Raw genomic sequence first — 19,701 nt, forward strand, 5'->3', positions numbered from 1 at the left:
GATGACGTTTCCCGCTTTTCCCCAATGACATGGACTCCACTGTGGGACGATGAGCGACCTTCTTGGGGTGCATATTTTAGTACTGTACGCACATGTTACGAGTCAATTGTGGATCTTGCCAGCGTTTATTTAGTGACGATGAAGCCCGTAATGCAGCTTTGGAATCAGAGAATACAGACCGCGTGTTCGGAGGTTCGTCAAGTACAAACTGGACGGCTCTCCGAATTCCTACGAGTTGCGCTGCCGTGGACAATGTTGCTCGACTCAATGTCGAGAGAACCGTGACATAGTTTGAGTGGAGTAGAGTCAATCTAACAACTCATCACCTTTGTGTGTTTTCTATCACCAATTAAATTAATCGCGCACAGTGAAAGCGCCGCGAACCTGCGCTTTTATATGCGCGCGTTGGGTTTAGCCGGTTGCAGAAAATCCACGAAAACAACTAGAACCGTGACGATTCCCTCTTTGGTCCTGCTTAATTAGGGAGTCTTAGGGAACCGTGTCTGCACATCCGATACGGGACGGAGGCCCTCCCGAATGAACTGCGAATACGCTACCACAAAAGACTCGCATATCCGCAGTTCGTACTGGAGGGACCGTCGTATACCCTATCGGATGTGCAAAAGCGGTTCCCTAACACTCTTTAATAGTGAGTTTTAGGGAAGTGTATTTGCACATCCGATACGCTGCGATTGGCCATACGGTAGGAATTGCGCAAGCACTACTGCAGGAGACTCACGCATGCGCAGTTCGTACCAAAGGGCCTATCGTACCGTATCGGACGTGCAAAAACGGTTCCCTTAAACTCCCTAGTGTCTCCATCAGATCGTATATCTACCGTCGGCTACGGCAGAGTAACGGAGTATTGCCGAACCTGGGCGCTGACCGGGTTATTGTCTATAGTTGACGTGGAAATCCATTAGCAGTAACAACCGGGCCGCCCGTCACCTTCTAAGCAGTGGCAATTCACAAGCTGTTCCGAGTTCTTGTGCATTATTCTGTTCTATACGCTACTGTTGATTCTTTCTCCTTGCGTTCACATGTCAAGAAGCACAATTTGCGAGCTCCTTTTGCACGTTCAAGTGGGCGCTTCTTATAGTACGTCTGAGGGCAGTACCGACGCCGCAATACGATAAAGCAACGCCAAGAAGGCATCGTCAGGATGTTCGTCGTCGTCTTCTGTACTTCCTTTTATATACTTGACTAATTACGCACATACAAAAAAGTGCAGGACCGCCGCAAATTTACTCTTCGCGACTGCTTTCGCCCGTGATGGAAAACGCGATAAGTAGACGGGCGCAATGACGTTGAAAACTTGGTGCTACTTGATTTAAATAATCGAATCGTGGCGTCGCTCGGTCTTAGTGGGAAACGAAGTACATTCCGGCCTGCCCTCAAACCAAGTAAGTCGTGACGTCACAATGCCTATAATGGTGTAACAAACAAACTTTTCTGCCTACCCGCGCCGAAGATGCGGCTTCTACGGGCACGGCCACCACATCTTCCAAACCGACCGTACCCTCTCCTTTCCCCCGAGAACCCTTGCCTTCTCTTTCCCGCAGCGTGGACACTGCGGAGAGGATCTGCTCCTTCGGTGCGGATGCCGGCCGCGGCATGCTCCGAAGTCCGCTACGGCGCGCCGTGTGGCGAGCGGGTGGACCTAACTGGATTGGATGATGCGTCTGGAGGAACTCTGCTGGCCCCAAAAAAAGGATCGGAGAGAAGGTCCCCGTATAAATGCGCAATCAGGCTTTCGCGAAGACTCTCACTGTCGAGAGTAAGTGCAAGTGAAAGCGACGCTCGACCCACTCGTTCGCACGTTTGGGCACCGAGAGGACCTCCGCCGCCTCTGGATTGCGCCGTGCAGTCTCGTCCCGTTTACCGCGCACCTGTGCTCGGGCGGTGTGAAACGAGCGTCACCCCCTGGAGTAGCCGCCGCACTCTTTTTGTCATCTTGGGATGCCCACGCTAAAGGTAGGTGTCGGATGGGGGGCTCCTCGCGTTGTCTTGCTCTGCTTTAGATTAGAGCGGTTTTTCTCTGGTAGGAACACGTACCACTCCAACTTGTAAAATGTTTCGTGGAACCTACTTTTTCTCATCTCTGTTTAGCTTATAGGTTATCTGTTGCAATGTTGATAAAGAACGGACACAAGCTAATACCGTTGGCCCGAACAGCAGATCTAGCTTCGGCTTTACGTTTTATTGGGTAATGATAACAAGAAAGAGAGCAACAAGAATTGGTTTTAAAGTGGCTGAGTTTGCTTCGCGGATGACCCGATGAAGTGAAGCGCACCTTTTTGTGTATACATAGCCAAGCGAGCTGTCGCCGTTTCGCTCTTGTTTATTCTAATGCCGGGGAGGTATGTAGAGCCCAGAGCTAAAATGTCCTGTTCATTTTTTTTTGTCATGTACTTTATTTCAAGAGGACAAGTAGATGGTCGTCGTAAACCAACCCTGTCCTTTAACTTCTCCCTCGGACTCACGAACCATTTTTTTTAATTTCTTTGCGAAGATCCTTTCTATTTTCAAGACACCAATATTTGCGTTGGAATAATGTACTCAGCACCTCCAGAAACACAGCTTTAACTTTCTTACCAAGTCTTATTGCAGTACTACCGAAATACCTCTCACTCATCCGAAGATTTGGTGAAAACGAAACCTTTTAAGGTTTTAACGTTTTCTCGGTAGGATGTACAAATACCTGAACAAGTTCTATGTAGCATTGCGACCAAAATGAGATCACTCGTATTATCTTGACCTTGGTACGGAGGTTCACACAAAAGTATCACACCCCAGGGAGAGCTCAAACAGAGTCCAAATTTCCTTAAACTACGAAATGTCGAAGTATTGATCGAATCGAAGTGGACCACAGTATTTTGTTTTTGTTCTGCCTATAGAAGACTGGAACGACGATAGTCAGCATTCGTACAATGTTAATCGAAACCCATAGGAAGAGCATCTACTGCTTTTGACAAAAGAACTACAAGTCTCCATGCTATCCCAACATAACTCTCACCAAAATTATTCGATTATAATTTCTGTCTCTCCAGGTTATGTTCTGGTTTAGCAAATTGTCTCTACGTCACAGTACGGTGTTGAAAACATAGTGCTCGCCGAAGACGATAAAACATGTAGATTGATTATATACCACTAATCGAGCATGCAGTGCTACACTTTGTCACCATATTTTTGGACGTTATCACGTATGCTGCATAGGTGATAACATCGCAGTTACAAGAGATTCTGTTTTGCAATAGGGCATTCGAAGTTGACTGTTCCTTCGATCCTTCCTTTAAAAACATGCGAATTAAGATATGCCACCCATCCTTACCTCTTACGTTACGCACATAGCACCTATGCAGCATGAGATGCTTTAGTTTTTGTATTTTCACAGGTTGTTTTTTAATGCAAGTAATTTACCCAAATCCGAATTCGAACTTTTTAGCTTGATATAAACAAGATCTCAGCATGCACTGAAGTCTGCGCTAAATGTATAATATTACCAAAGAAAAATACTTTTTTGAACCAGGGACACCTTTGCAATAGTATGGATGATTAAGTTTCGCTAGGACCCACTCCAGACAATAATTTATAATCCCTTAATATATAGATTGATCTGTGTGCAAGTGCGGAAAATTTAAAAATTATAAATAAACGTTAATTTTTTGTCAGTGATTTTTTGAGACGAGATTTGTGTCAATATTCTAATATGGGGCTGGCCGTTTAACTGCAGCGTTTACTGATCTCACACAACTCTATAGCTGATAGTTACAGTGCGGAAAGCTGAAATGTTTCTCTTATAAAAAATAAAAAAGTAAGGACTTAAATCGCTGTAACCACTAACATAATGAGATCAATATATAACTTTTCTTGTAAATAGGTTTATAATTTAATTTATGCTCTCACCCTCGCGCTTTGTTTTGAATTATTTTAACTCTGCTTATCCTGCTTTTATCACGAACTATTTGTCAACCTGCTGAAAACTCCTTAACGCTTTAATATTGTTTTCTGACCGAGAGGCAAGTCTAAATAACATTAAAGTTAACGACTACGTCTCCTTGATTGATCACCTATATAAAAACAAAAAGCTTTCGACTTATATAGGCAGTTTTGAAACTCACAATTAAAATATATTTTAAAATTTTCTCAAACTCTTGTGAGCGAAAAACGTGCCCAAAAAGACTGCCGATTTTACTAGTTTACCGTGAAGTAATATGCAACCTCAGTCACGGCACTAAATATAGAGTAATAAAGAAGCAGACTAGAGGTAGGGAAATTTGGTTACGTCGCACTAAACGAAACACGCTGCTATCTTCTGGGACACTTCCAAGCGAGACCCCGAAGAGTCTGCCGCCAGGGGTTGCGTTCCCTCGGCTTTTGTTGCTGCAATGAGCGCAGCTTTGCACCGTCTTTGTTTCATACAAAAGACGTCATGACGCCGCTTTTGTCTTTCGTCCTTTTCATAAGGCCGCAGCTAAGGCAGGTAATAAAACACTATAAAAAAAGAAATGAAAAGAAATTTACGTTCCATCTAGTTCACGCGCTTGCTTTGAAGTCACCGCCGCTTTATTTCCACACGTGTCAGTTACAATACGCGATTGAGATTTCCCCAGACATTGGGTCTCACCATTGTCAGTCGCAGCAACGTTGTCCTAAATATAGTTTGCTGTCGCGTCTCAAAATGGTCAGCGCGGAGAAGTTTGACAAGCTGACCTAACGTACTCCCACAATAAAAATAAATTTAAAAAAAGATGACGGCTAACCCGCAGTAAGGAAAGAAGACACGCAAGACCGGCTAAGAAAAACTCAGAATATGTTTTCGCTCCCACTGAGTACTGTACAATGTCATATGCGTAATGGTTTTAACGCGTCGTAGGGAAACGAAAAAAAAAAAAGAAACAACGAAAAAACATTACAGTGAGTGTCGTGACTGGAAGCATCTGGTCTCGACTTGGTGGTAATTGGAACGGGAAAAATGAGAAACAGTCAAGCGGACTACGACAAAAAAAAATATTTGAGTCAGACGACATTAGGGAGAATAACGGTAAATGCAGCCGTCTAGCAGACTCGAATCCCCCAACACGTTACATATGCGTCCACAATGTCCACTCCAGAAAACTGTTAGCGCGAACAAGCCACCGCTGGTGTTCTTGGCTTATCGCTCGTTATTGAAGGACTATCATAAAAACTACTATAAATATTAAAAGTGCTCAATTCAAGCACTAGACTAAGTGATCACTTTTTTGCCCGCCAATACCCTTTTAAAGGAAAATGCATAACCGCCATAGTCGTGTTTGTGCAGCTAGTTCCGTGTAGTGTACGTATTTACGTATAGGTAAATGAAAGCCTCAAAATTACTCAAACAATCCTTAATCACCCAACCGATTCTTTGGGAAGGCCCGGTTCCTTTAGGAATCATATATAAATACTTGAACTCTCCATGGCGAGTACAATATACGCATATACTCTGCACGCCGCCCTACTCAAATACGCCCGCTTTAATGATTCTTTTTTTTTTCTCAACACTCCTGGAAGTCCGCTTGCGCGTAGATCGTTGAACTTTCGTTAGCGGCTCTTTCTTGAAGATCCCGCAGCGCGGGTAGTTTATACGGAAAAGGTCGGCAGGTCGCATTGACAGACGCTGGCTGAGCCAGACCTAAATATAGAGATCCCCCACGCGCAAAACCTTATCCAGCCGACCTCCCCCTTCGCTCCTGGATCCCACAGCTCCCATGTCTCTCTCCTAGCACTGGTATAGTACACGATCGCCCTCCCCTCCTAAAATGACGCTTAGTATAATTGCCGGAGAACAAGTGCGTGAGCAAGACCTAGCTTTTTGGAGGATGCGACGAAGTTGCAGCTCAGGCGCTTATACGGCTCCCCATTTGTTTCTGTTGGTGTCGTGACTAGGATTCATCATAATCAAGCCAGCACTCTGCAATCTATTTTCTCGGCTTCCCGGCGAACGACCGGAGGCGTCGTGTAATTAGAATGCTCTTCTTGCTTGTTCGTGGCTTGCTCTCTTGAGTTTTAGGCACAAATGCCGCCAGCGCCGACATTGCGAGGGATGCTGCAAAGATTATTTCGTGCCTAATCTTTCACGTGTCTCTCGTCGTAGAAGCATAAAAACAAAACAGTCGTGGCTTCTTTTTTTTCCTCGCCCCACAGACGACAGATTGAGTCATTAAGAGGGGGCGATCTCCCTTTTTGAGTGAGGCTCTGAAATGCAAATGACAGCTTAAGTGGATGGGCGTCCACGTTTCATGGGGAAGTTACGCAATGTCGCTGCGTGGGGCGATCGCTTCGCAAATTGTTTTTGACTGACTGTGTGCGCAGAGGCGCACTCTGCTTCTTTTAGAGCAATAGCTTTATATGAGAACACCGCACTGACCTTGCTTACTCGTGCTGGTGTTGGTCGCAGCCTAGAAATTCCATGAAAGACAGTGTCAGCAACGGAGCGCAGCTGTTGGCTCGAATGTCACAGATCGCACGATCAATAATTTTGTGGCGCAAGGAATGATGTGTGTGTGTGTGTGGGGGGGGCATTAGCGATGCACTAACACTTCCCTCTTTCCCCTTGCTCCAATTAGAAAGAACGATGGGTGTGCACTGGTAGGAAATACGTATTAGTGTTATCACACCTGTATTGCATTGAGCAGAATATCTATGCCGGCCGATTCGTGAACTACTGGAATGTGTCTGCCGTATATCGCGGAGTAGGCATTTGTGTGCTCAAGACAACATTAGAACTGGATTTTATATCAATAGCATCAAGTTTCGTTACCTCGGAGAGCAGTATATATATATATATATATATATAAGGCCGGACTCCAGCCGAAACGTCGAAGAATAAATCGTCCGTTGTTGCTGTTTTCACCAAGGGTTCTTTTCTTCTGATATATATATATATATATATATATATATATATATATATATATATATATATATATATATATATATATATATATATATATATATATATATATATAACATTTAAGATATTATAAGCCATATGAGTACAATTAAAACATATAGAGATTTTCCCCACCACAATGCTTTACCATGTTTAGCACAGAAAATTTTATTTTCCTCTTGCCGTAAGTGTAGACCGCTCCATTTCAATCATTTGAATTGCATAAATCTGACGGTCCTCAGACACCAATTGATTCGGCTAATGGTTAGTTCCAACAAATCGTTTATTCGTGTCAACTGTGTTTCATATCTAGTTGAAATGTCTAGCTAATTTCATTGCCGAATTACCGACGCGTAATCGCGCACCTTTATCCTACGTAGAACGGTAAACTGCGAATCATTTCACAACGTGCGTCATTGTTCAGGAGGGTTTTTCTGAACCAATCGATATTGCATTATTTAATACCGTAACTGAAATTTAAACTTACACTGTCGCGGTTCGTCGCTTCAGAAAAAAGGGAAAAATATACATTTACATGCTCATTCTTTTTATGCTTTATGCTTTTTTATGTTGTTAATCTACGAACACAAAGAGGTTAACCTGCGTAGATGTAGAATCGCTACTTTAAGAGACAGAGAAAATGCTGTGCCTTTCCTTTATCTTTACTTGGGCGAAAGATGAGATTCACAAAATCGATAGGCTCCCGGAAGTGGTAAAATGTATATTTCTTTAGCAACAATGGTTGTCTGGTTAAGGAGGTTCGAGGTCATCAATTTAATATGTAGCGCTCAAGCAGAAAACAACTTTAAAATGTAAATAAACAGTTTCTTTCAATGACTAAATGATGATCGGCTACCATTAATCAAACAAGTTTCTACAGATTCCCAGAACGTAACCTAATTTTCGGTCCAGGGTTGATTAATGCTCGCCTACTTCGTTGAGATTATTTCCCGAGGGTGGGATAATCTGGAGCGGTATGCCCGCAGTGAATAATCTCTACTCGGTGATAAGCAAACATCGTCAAAAATAAATGAAGGGTATCGTTCATTGGATATTCAATCGCGAACGATATTATCTCAAGCACCTCGCATCAGGTCGATGCGGTTTATAGGCCTTAGGAACAGGCGTGACGAGCTAAGTAAGCCTCGTGTTTGTCCAAAGCCCTCAAGGAGTGAACAAAGCATCGTGAAACAACCGTCCACCGAACCGCAAACCAGGAAAGTCTTTCGGTCATGTAAACGAGTTCGCCTCAGAAGGGAAGGAAGCGATGGAAAGCGAGCGTCTTCGGCGATTCGAATCGCCGATGTTCAAAGATTGCTTTTTGTCTTACTTTCGTCTGCGTTTCTCGTCTGGGCAAACTCCTCCCGTTCCAGATCTTCGTCCTGCTGGCGTGCGCGGCGCTCGAAGCGGGCGGCGCACGAAGCTCTAGTCACGGCTACTCCAACCCCAACGCCGGCTACGGTACAGCTGCCTTCTCACACTACAAAGGTAAGTAAGCTGTGAGCCGAAACAATGCCTTCGTGTGGTACGAATGGTGGCGCCGTCGGGCCAGACTTACAAGCGGAAGAGGAACTCAGCCGGATCGAATGAATTTGACTTACGAGGAAGAAAGAGCCGTTAAAAGATAAGCAAGAAAACAGTCTTACTAAAAAAAAAAAAAAAAAAAAAAAGAACGCCGTATCAGACCAGTTTAGCATCATAAACTTCCTTTTTGAGAGGAAAAGTGCGCCGGATGAAAATAAACCGAAAAATATAAGACTAATGCGAGACAACAGTAAAGCTATTCCAAGATGTAGTCTCTATGACACAAGAGAGTCACTAGTTTTATACATATTTTAATTCTGAAGCTGCCACTAGGAAAACTGTGGATCTTTTAGTACAAGTGAATACCACTGAAAAATTAATTCGCATTAAAACATGTAACTCCGTTGGGTTTAAGCTTAATTAATAAGCTTTCGAATAGGAATGCGCAAAACATCCGATTTTACTAAACGAACCAATAAGGGCAGCATAAATATTTGAAGGACTACAACTTATAAAAGCGCAATTAAGTTGTAGTTATAATGGTTTGTCCTGATTGCAACTGCCTGAAAGTCAAAGAAATTTATGTATACGCACTTCCACAATGCATGATACATGTGACAATGTACAACATTTTATATCCACTAAGGCGTTGCATATTAAGGATTTATTGGCAGGATAGTAAGGCTCTCTATACTGCCAGAACTCTCTACAAACTACCGCCAACAATCTGGAAGGTTTTGTTCCTGTTTCAAATACAGTGTATCGCAATGATCACCTATGACCCCATTCTCACACCTTACGTAATTATCTTATATGTAGACATGTACACGGTACCCCCAAATAGTAACTAAATACCATTACTCGTTACTCGCTCAAAAAATAACGAAACACGTTACTCGTTACTGATTCCCAAAAGAAACGCGTCACTTTACCTCAAAAGTAGCGAGTTACCATTGTCTTTACTTTGACGAGCAAATACACAACTATTTTTGCTTGTGGTTTATTGTGTTCGTTTTAGTAGTCGTTGCATTTAAGCAGTAGCTGCCTCTCGAAAGTTTTAGCAGTGATGTTTCTTCACTTCACTGAGAACACATCTTCGGCGACGCTGAAGAGTCGTTCTACTTACGCGCTCGAAGAAACTGCAGTGTTGTGCTTCAGGAAGAGGTGGTGAATCTGGGATTTCCCGCTCTTTTTTTTCTTCTCTGTTTCTAAAGTTCTAAGTTGACAATGGGTACTGTGCCTTTCCGCGTTGGCAACCTCCGGACGTACATTCAGCCTGTACACAATTCTAGAATGTTCAACGAACGACCCTTCTTGTATTCTCTCGGTAAAAAGTATTCCCAGCTGTAGAGTTCGACTCACGTCTTTAGCGAAAAAACGGTGCTATACTGTCATACCGTTTAGGTGCATTCCAGGCTGCCCACCTGCTTTTGTAGAAATGGACGCATACTCAGGTTCGAATTAAAACGAGGTTGTTTAAACGTTGCCGTACACGTTACTCCTCAAAAGTAACAAAGTACGTTAATTAATCCTGTTCTAAAGAAAGTAACTAAATACGTTACTCGTTACCAAAAAAATTTAATAGCTAGAAGTAACTAGTTACTAGTAACGCGTTACGTACATGTCTGCTTCTATGTTTTAATTTCTCGCCTGTCCTTTCTATCCGCACCAGCGGGCAAGTCTCATGTATCCGGACCAGCAGTTACTTATGCACCTGTGCCACAGGGTGTCCCAGTTCAGCAAGAAGGCATAGGATCATCAAAGATCGCCAAGGGCATCCTCCTCTCCATCCGTGTAGTGAACCCGGATGAGAGCTCCGGCCAACCAACGTATGCTGCCCAAGTTCCAATCCACTTCTCAGGAGGACGCGTCCACACGGGACCGGTCGTCTATGGCCGCGAACAACCCTGCCCGGAAGATCATCAGCACGGACAACAGGTGCAGAGCGTCCAAGTGGACGGTTACGGCGCACGGCCAGGTCGCGTTTATCAGCCATCTTACCAGAACGCCCTCGCAGCAGCCAAGAGCTACGGCGTAGGCCAGCAACAGATTCAACTCGCCGTGCCAAGCAACGCTAAGACCTTCCAGTACCATGGACAGTCCTACGCGGTTCCCGTGTCAGCGGTTCCTGCAACGGCTTCGCAAGAAGACACGAAATCCTACGTAGCCTATGCCGGACCAGGGCAAGGGCAACACTACCACCAAAGTTATCAAGTGTCCCACGGACCTTCTCCGGCCTATCAAGGGGGGCCAGTGTCCGCTCCGTCTGCGGCCTACCAAGGCGGACAATTTTCTGCACAGTCCGTGGCTTACCAAGGATTACCACCGGCGTCCGCTCAAGCCTTCGCAGAAGGAAAGCCATACACGTATACGGCCAATGGACAGACGTTCCAAGTAGTGCAGCAGACCGTTAGTGAAGGAGAACAGCCCGGCTACGGGCATGGAGGTGGGCACGGAGGACATGGAGGTCAGGTCTCCCCGAAGGGTTACGGGGCGTATTCTGTTCAAGACTCCTACAGTATTGAAGCATCACCTGCAAAGTCATACGGAGGAGGAGGAAGTGGTGAAGCAAGTGGTCCAGCCGGAAATGCGATAGGAGGACATCACCTTCAGTACGAAGTATCGGGGGCTTCGACTGCAAAGGGTGGCTACGGAGGTGGTGGTGGCGGCGGCGGTTATGCGGGAGGTCCAAGTTACGGAGGTTCCGGGGGCTATGGGAGGCCAGGATATCAGGTCAGCTCGTATCCAGCAGGACAGTCTTCCTACGGCATCTCTCCGACAGCCTACAAGTCGTCTGATGGGGGGAAATCATCATACGGATCGTATGGAGGCGGTAGCGGGGAGCAGACTTATATAGTCTCGGCGGATGGTGGTCAGGGCTACAAAGGAGAGGAACTCAGCAAGTCCTACCCTTCATTTTCTGGCTCTGGGCCGTCGTACGGTGGTTCTTCAGGTCCAGCGCATAAAGGACATCATTATGGTGGCACTGCACAGCAGTCCTTCAATCAATACACGGACCCTTCTTCGTTCTACTCGGGGAGTCCTTATGCACAGGCAAACAGGCTCGCTTTGCTGAAGTACAACACTTTGATGAGTAGAGCGACGTCCGTTCTTGGACAGAACACGAACCTTAAAGAAATTTCTACAAGATACAACCCTGGCTGGAATTGGTACGTTGGATATACTGGCTTTCTTCTTTTACGATACCCTGCAGTTCTAGTATGGTGCATGGATCGCGTCTTCGACTGGTGTGTTTAACGTCTTATCCCGCCCATACATTAAAAGTGGTCCCAATGTGGAAACAAATCACGTTACAGAAACCAGAGTGTCATGCTATTGACTGTCGCGATCCTGGCGGTTGGCCGTAGAAATGCTGGCGAAAAGCACGAGCGAACGCGAGTGTCGCTGTCATCATGACGTCCCAGGCGTCCCAACTTCCGGCTGCTCTAGCTTCCGTGAACTGTCACAGCGGAGAGCGACCTGCAGCAGAACAGGCGTCTGCTAAATGTACCAAACTGTTGGGACGCCGCCAGGGTCACGACCGGCGACAGCATGACACTTCTTTGACGTCATCAGGCGGAAATCGAGGGACCACTTTTTTGGCCGCGGTAAACACAGCAAGCGCAGACGCTTTCCAGGCACCATAGTTCTAGTCTATAGGAAAGGAGCACGCCGGCGGCGGCGTCTGAGTTGCCTATTGTTTGTACAGAGCCTAGATTGCAGAGAAGATCCAACTCAAACCATGGGGCGCGTTTTCAGTTTAATGGTGGACGCCTCCATCGGAGACTGGTCGCAAGTGCTCATGCGCTGCGTTATCGTGTGGCTAGGAGAAAAGCAGGCAGAAAGTCGGCGACGCTCGCGGACGACCAAAACGTTCGTCACCTATAGCTCGTATTGCAAACGCAGATCATAAACCACGTGACCCCGATCGAGCAGTTAAAAATTCTATATAATAGAGGCTTTCTGACTGTTTGCTGCCACTCAGCTGCTGTCACCGCCTACTCGTTGGGGGACAAATGTGATGAATTGTGCGAGCCTAGTGTGCCCGTCAATATTACGACGGGATTTAAGAGTCTTACAAATTCCGCAAGCTTTTTTTGTGGTGCGAAACTTTCGCGAACGTAATCTGAGTGCAGCGGCTAAAAATAACCTGCCGATGAATATGATCTGTTTGCCTCTAGGGGCGCCCTGGTCAGAGCCTGAGTTATGTCCGCTCCTTTCTTATGACTGGTACGGAACAATTCAACTGACGTATTAATTAATACTAGCTTAGCTCGCTTACTTTGCGTAGTCTCGTTGCCCCCCCCCCCCCCCCCCCCCCCCCTTGTGGATAATTAAGTCTTAAGTTCAAAAGAGATAGTTGCGCCTCGAATAAATTATTTTCGGAATTATGTCCTGATGACACTAGTACATATACCTCAATGAATCGTATTCAATAAGCTCTATGTGTTAACTTGAATGGTATTCACTCATTATAAAGAACTCCAGAATCACAAGCACTCGTGCATGGCAGGCACATACAAAGTTTGGGACTGGATTTTGCAGCTCTTTCTTAAATCGCCACAATTTCAGAGTGGTGTATTGCCATTTAGTACATCGAAATAAAACCGACTTGCTCAAGCACTTTTCACTGTGCTTCCTACGTGATATATGCGCATCACATATTCGCATGCATAGGCTTCATTACAAATTTACCTTTAGGTGATAGAGGCAATATAAAGAAATATAAAAGAAAAGCAATGTGAACCCATCATTATTTTCAAGCAGCTATGCGTGTAGCGAGTAAGTGTGGGGATCCAAGTATAATGTGCTGTGACCGTAATTTGTTTTCGTGATCTCTAGTGCGGCTAAGGTAAACGACAATATTACATTGGCTTTACCTGTACTTTGTGGTTCAACATAGCAGACGCTCTTTATAATATTTTCGAGGATTCACGGATCCCTTTACTAACTCTTTCGAGGGTTCTTATAGCTTTACATCTGGTGGTATGAAACAACAGCATGATGTCTTCATGTAAGCAAGAGACCGGGGAATCGCCAAAAAGTCTAGCAGGACAAACGCAGGTTTTGTGGGCTGAATCTACGAAGTATTCACACGGCATATTTATTCTTTATATTTGATTTATTACACGATTTTATAGGGCCCCAAGTACGTAGGTATTGTGTTTTATTCATCTACATTCTCAATGGTTTATCTTAACTCTGACGTCAATACACGTTACCTTAAATATATCTACAGTGTAACATACCGGTTTCAGATAATGAAACTGCGTTTTTTCACCTTTTCAATTACGGACAAGGTACGTTTAAATACATCACAAATATAACTGAATCTTGAAGAAAAAAAAGCGAACTAAATTTATGGCAAATTGCTTGGCAGTTGTGTTACATACATGAAACGTTTTAGCCTCACAAACGTTTAGCGATACTCCTCGTTTCCAGACGCCAAACGCCTACGTTAACGACGCTCTTCACCATATAGTTTAACGCGTACCGTGTGTACACTTGACAGTAGTTTCTCGAATGAAGCGACACTATCGCTAATCAGGCTGATAAACCTGGCGATCTTTCAGAGTCCTCCATACCCTCGACATCGTCTACCTCAGTGCGCACAAGTGGACGAGCTCCTCCTTGCCTACCTCACTCCTCCTCGCCTACCCCTCTGGTCACATGACCTACCCGTAAACCAATAAGCGTCGAGCACATCACTCCTCTTCTCCCACCCGTCAACCAATCAGTGTCGTTCCTTGCGGCCACGCTTCTATCTAGGCTTCACCTTTATCTGGGTTTCACGAAATGTCGAACCCACAGATAGTTTCAAGTTAAAAAAAAAAAATTAAAAAAGATAGAATCCTTAAATTGATAGACGCGAAGACACGAGGTATCTTAGCAAAATGTCCTTGAGCACTGTGAAGGGTCTAAAAATTACCTTTGCGGAGCTAGGAATATGTTACTTTAATGAAGTGTGTCTTGTTTTACTAAGTGCATATTGTAATGAAAAGCATGTGGCTCGAAGCGACGATTTTTTTATCGCCTGTGTAGGCCGAGCACAAGCAGTGTTTTTTTTAATATCCATTGAAATGTTGTATTCTGTTCATGCAACACTTTCCTAACAATGAGCACGTTAAGAAAATAGTCGGATTTGATTGCTGAATCACGGCTATACGTATTTTAGCCGTTTAATTTTGTTAGAGCAGAACTGGAAAAAAATAACCAATAATAACTTTACTTAAACTACATGGAGCAAGACAATTTCATCGCATAATATAGTGAAAAGAAGAAAAAGAAAAGCTTAAAGTTGTTTCAATCAAATGATGCCGTTACAAAAAATAATAATTTAGTGGATCATGCTTAGCTATTGAATACTTCGAAGTGTGAGAGATGAAACATGCGGTGGTCACCAAACCTTCATGAATCGTGCACATCAGTCTTGTACATATCAGCGCTATACTGGCGCCAGTCGAACCAACGGCAGCGGGAGGGTGGCACAGCCCAAGCAGAACAGATGGCTTGCTATAGGCTGAAAACGCAGATGAACTGGAAGCGTTGCAGCGATTTTGTGGGTCGGTCGTTCTCGCCATACGGCTACCCTCTTGCTCAGTATTGTATGGATGACTGCGAAAATCGTCGGTTATTAGATGGCTCATTAAGTAGGCAATTAAACTTTTTTTTTCCAGTAGCTACGCAAGCATATAGCTACGAACGTGTACACAAATGTTCCCGGAAAAACCTTGTTTTGTAACATGTGTATCTAAAATTTAAAATATAATCTGCTAGTTACCTTCAGGGTACTCTCCCCGTAAAACAACAGACTAGTCCAAATGTTGCTTTTTTTTTTTTTTTTTTGCTTTTGAAACTGTTTTGGAACTCTTCAACGGAAACACTGCCCATAGTCGCAAGAGATTTTTTTTCTTCGTACTTCGTCTCTCCCATCACATCACTCGAATTCAATAATTTATTTTCATTCCTTATTTTAAAATAAACGTAATACGGAGCAAAAGCGGGAGAGTAGGATTGATGGAGAGCCAGTGACACGTTGTTTTTCATCAGAAACTTCTGGATAGACACGGCGGTGTAAGCGGGTGCGTTATCGCGGTGACTCCTCTCTACATCTGCACAATTCCGGTCGTCTTCGTTACACACACCAGCGCTTTGTTTATACATAGTATGCTAAAATTTGCGGGCATAATCTTTATGACAAATTCGATAGTCTTTGGACGACTTTTATTAACAGCGCGAAAACATCTTTTGATATTAGCATCACTTCTGCTTGCCGAATTTCGTCCAGATTATGGTTGGTCTTCAACTAGCCCGTCGCCTTTCTTGAAATGGAAAACCGCTTGTACACTCGCGGTTTGTCCAAAGTGTTGTCTTGAAGCACTTTCCGAAGTGTACCAACCGTTGTTGCCACTGTTTTCTTGGAAACAAATCAAGGTTTCACGCATACTCTTTGCTCCTCGTGGCGAGCCATCACAGAACGGCCGAATGTTGGTTGTTCACACATAGCACAAACAAACAGAAGCTCAAAAAATTATTCATTCCATCTGGAGCTACTGCACTCTGTAGACTGACGCGCAAAACTGCATGCTATATTTTATTTGGCTTGAAAGGAAGGCGAAAGAGGTGACCGAATTCACTAAAACTGTGAAAGATTTAATACACGAACCACATAAGTATGTGTTTTAAGTTTTCTTTCGGGCTTATTAGTATGAGTGTCGTAATCACCCATTAACACCCGCCCGTTGCTTCGCACCGAGGGCAGGAGAGTACGAGAGCTCAGAGGAAAACTTGCGAAAGTGACGTCATTGGTCGGGTCAGAAGACCCATACTCGCCACTAAGCTGGCTCGAGGATGCCGACGACAACGTCACGACGCTGTGGACAGATTACAGGCGACAGAGAGGCTCGCCGCACAACCGGCGACAACCGCTGCCCGTATATCTAAAAACAGATGCGGTTTAGGCTTACTTCTGCCAAAGCATACGATGACTAAAATCACAGATGAAAGAAATGAAAGACGTTTACAAATCTCTGTAATGCGAAATTACACCGCAGCTTTTGAGGAGGTGGAAGGGAGGGCACGGAGGGGAGTGTACGCTCCATGTGCTTCTCCGTACGCTGTCCTCCTCCTCCTCCTTTTCTTCTCCTCCTCCTCTCCTCTTCCCGTCTTCCTCCCCTCCTCCTTCTTCCCTCCTTTCCTCCACCTCCTCCTTCTCTCCTCCTCTCCCCCCTTGTCCTCCTGCTCCGTAGCCCTCCCCCCTCCTCCTCCATACCCTTTCCTGCTCTTCTGCGTACCCTCTTATTCTCCTCCTCCATACCCTCTCCTCCTCCATACCCTCCCCTCCTCTCACAGTCTCCCGGCTAAATCTAGCTGGAAAATTGACGCCATGTGACCTCAACATTAATTCAGTTTCCCGCTAAATTTAACGGGGAAAATGACGTCACCTGACTTCGTGTCACGTCACCCATTAACAAGTTTAGTTTCTCCGCTACATTTAACGGGACAATTGACGTCGCATGACATCAACACCAAAAACATTCCCGCTAAATTTAGCGGGGCGGTGACACCGACGCCGTTATACGCGGAAATAGGAGCCTAAGAGATGCGCTCTAAGAGCTATACACGTCCTTTCCCAACTCAGGTTCCTCACAAAGTGTTTCAGCTTCCCTTTAGTTCCAGGCGCAGCCGACGCTACGAGCCCATGATAACCATCGAATATTGTCAAAAGCTTAAAATCATTATGTTTCTAATTTGCTTCTGTGCGTGTCAAATCATCGCTAAGCCCATCGTATACAGGGAGGGCCCATAGACTTGCGCTTTTAGTACGTCTGTTTGCAGTTTGTGTTCGGGACTTCTAGTGCACTCGGACATATGAGGAAATAAAGTACGGCAATACCTGCTGTCCTGATACCTCACTAAAATAAATACTCCCGCAACGTTAAAATTGCGCTAACGTTTGGGTACCCCCTGAAAGAAATCTACGCAACCAATGGGACATCCACTTACTAACAATTTGGGCAATCATCTGTGCCGCGTCCAGCGAGGGGGTAACCCTAAGCATATATCCTACGACCTTCAAAAGTGCAACGGTGTTCCGCGGTTCAGCCGAGATTTCGTTCTTCAGCTTGGGCCTCTTTTCCTACTTGAGCTATTTCGTTGCGCTTCAAGTCACAAATCTGCCGGTTCGGCTGCTGCCAGAATGAAAGCCTAGCAACACCAGTCTCCTTAAGCGCAGTTAAATCACCCCTAACTCCAGTTACGCTCGGCCATAGTGACCACACTATACTCTCGAACAGTTGTTTCGGAAGAAGTGAAGAGTGCGCGTGTACAGCTTTGATGGCCACTTACCGCTCATTCACACTGGAAGCGGATCCGCGTTCGCAAAGCGGTTGCGAACGCGGTTGTATAAAGATCCAGTACAATTGCACGCGCACTCGATGACATCAAGTACGCGTGCAATTGCACTGGATCTTTATACAACCGCGTTCGCAACCGCTTTGCGAACGCGGATCCGCTTCCAGTGTGAATGAGCGGTAAAGGTGTGCAAGCGCACGCGCATGGCCAAACAAAGTTGTCTATAGTGTGATAACTGCGGTTAACGAAACTGAAGTTAAGTGTGCCCGCGTAACAGGAGTATTAGGCTTTCAAGAAATGAGGTGCAGCAGCCGCCGCAACTTCTTTGCTCAAGAACGGGTAATCATAAGCCTGCCAAAGTTACCTTCACTTGCATATTGCACCCGCCCGCACCCACGCAGAACGAGTCGGGACGCAGAACTTGCTCTCGGAACTATCTTCAGTGCAGACAAAGAGACAGCCTTGTAAACATGATACAGTGAAATCATTTGTTTGTATGGATAGCCCGCTATTGAAGCCAGATCAGCGTTCATTGTGGTGGTCTTGCTGCTTAGCACTTATCTTACACAAACCTACATTTCACACAATTGACGTTGTTTATTTCTCGGCCAGAAAAAGTAGTAATGACCGCCAAAATAGCGCATTGATGCCACCTGTAACTCATGTATGTGAACCCTTGGATAGAAGTAACTTCCAAAGCCTCGTGCTCGCGCAATTGACTTTGTCAACGCTGCAGTTGTTTGTGAGACGCGGTCTAAGTTTGATGACCACTGTAGATGCATTCACAAAGAGTAGCTGAAGTTATTAAATGCACTTTCAAATTTTGCTGTCCCTTTTTACGTTCCAGATGACCGTCCATGCAGTTTCAACATTCATCGGGCAGACCGCGTCCGAATTGCTGGAAACTTCTGTCGCGCGTGTCTTGCAGAAGTTCTCAGCAGTTCAGAACAAGCGCTTTCACCAAAAAAAGATGGCAACCACGGGCGCCGGTTTACCCCTGTACAGTACTTTGTAAGATAGTTCTATATTTTGTAATTGTCGTATTGCGTTCTTCGCCTTGCCAGAAGTGTACTTATTTTACCGCATCAATAAACATCATTTATTTAGTTTTCTATTTCGATAATTGATAAGCGAAGGCATCAAGGTAAGTCCAATCGCCTTGTACAACATTTTGTTATGCCCGGTAGTCCATGACAGCTTTAAAAGTGCCCGTGTATCTATAGTGCGGCCCACAGTGTTTTCTACGCTGTAAAATAACGCGGAAAAACCGGCCCCGGCAAGTAGAAAGTTGAAACGTTCATCGTATGTTCATATAGGTGGTTGACTGAACTCTGTAAAATTTTAAGGCGTAATCATGTTCCTTTGAGAAATGAATGTCAACGAACTTGCCAGAGTCAGCGGCGGGCGTGTTCGCAGATGACCGTGTTAACGAGGAATGTAACTTGCGCCGCCATCTCCCGATAGACGCAGCGAGCAGACAACAGAGTGCGTCGTCTGCTGACTGAACCTACCGGGAGATGGCACCACAAGTTCATCGTTAACTGTCTTCTGCGAAGAAGTCCACCGTTTGGAGATTCTGGCAAGTTTGTTGCTTTCACTTGGGGGATCGGTGGCCGAGTGGGCTAAAGCGCACACCCAGCTCGACGCGCGTGGAGCGAAAGCTCGCACTGCAGAACCCAGGGATCCTGGGCTCGAGCCCCACCCCTGCCCGTTTCGATCTGGATGAGCATCGTACCGGCGTGCGGTCGTGTATCACTACTGCGTGGTGCACGTTAAAGACCCCAGGCTAGCGGTTGTACTGCACTGGCTAAATTGCTCATCTACAGTGTAAACCAGTGTCGCCCCTACTGGCAGACCAACCTTACGCTGTATAAATCACTCAAACGTCCAATTTTTGCTTTCATTTATCA

General features: G+C 45.1%; 1 protein-coding gene across 1 annotated transcript; it reads left to right on the forward strand.

Annotated features, from left to right (window-relative positions):
* The first annotated feature begins 1,959 nt into the window (after window positions 1–1,959).
* LOC115323602 (filaggrin-2) lies at window positions 1,960–18,905 on the forward strand. Its single transcript, XM_040504547.2, has 4 exons — window positions 1,960–1,974; window positions 8,287–8,401; window positions 10,110–11,607; window positions 18,639–18,905. Coding segments are annotated over exons 1-4 (1,629 nt in total). The 3' UTR covers window positions 18,640–18,905.
* The last annotated feature ends 796 nt before the right edge of the window (window positions 18,906–19,701 follow it).

The sequence above is a fragment of the Ixodes scapularis genome, unplaced genomic scaffold (genome assembly GCF_016920785.2).
Source record: "Ixodes scapularis isolate PalLabHiFi unplaced genomic scaffold, ASM1692078v2 PGA_scaffold2__306_contigs__length_199485367, whole genome shotgun sequence".
NCBI classification, from domain to species: Eukaryota; Metazoa; Arthropoda; class Arachnida; order Ixodida; family Ixodidae; genus Ixodes; species Ixodes scapularis.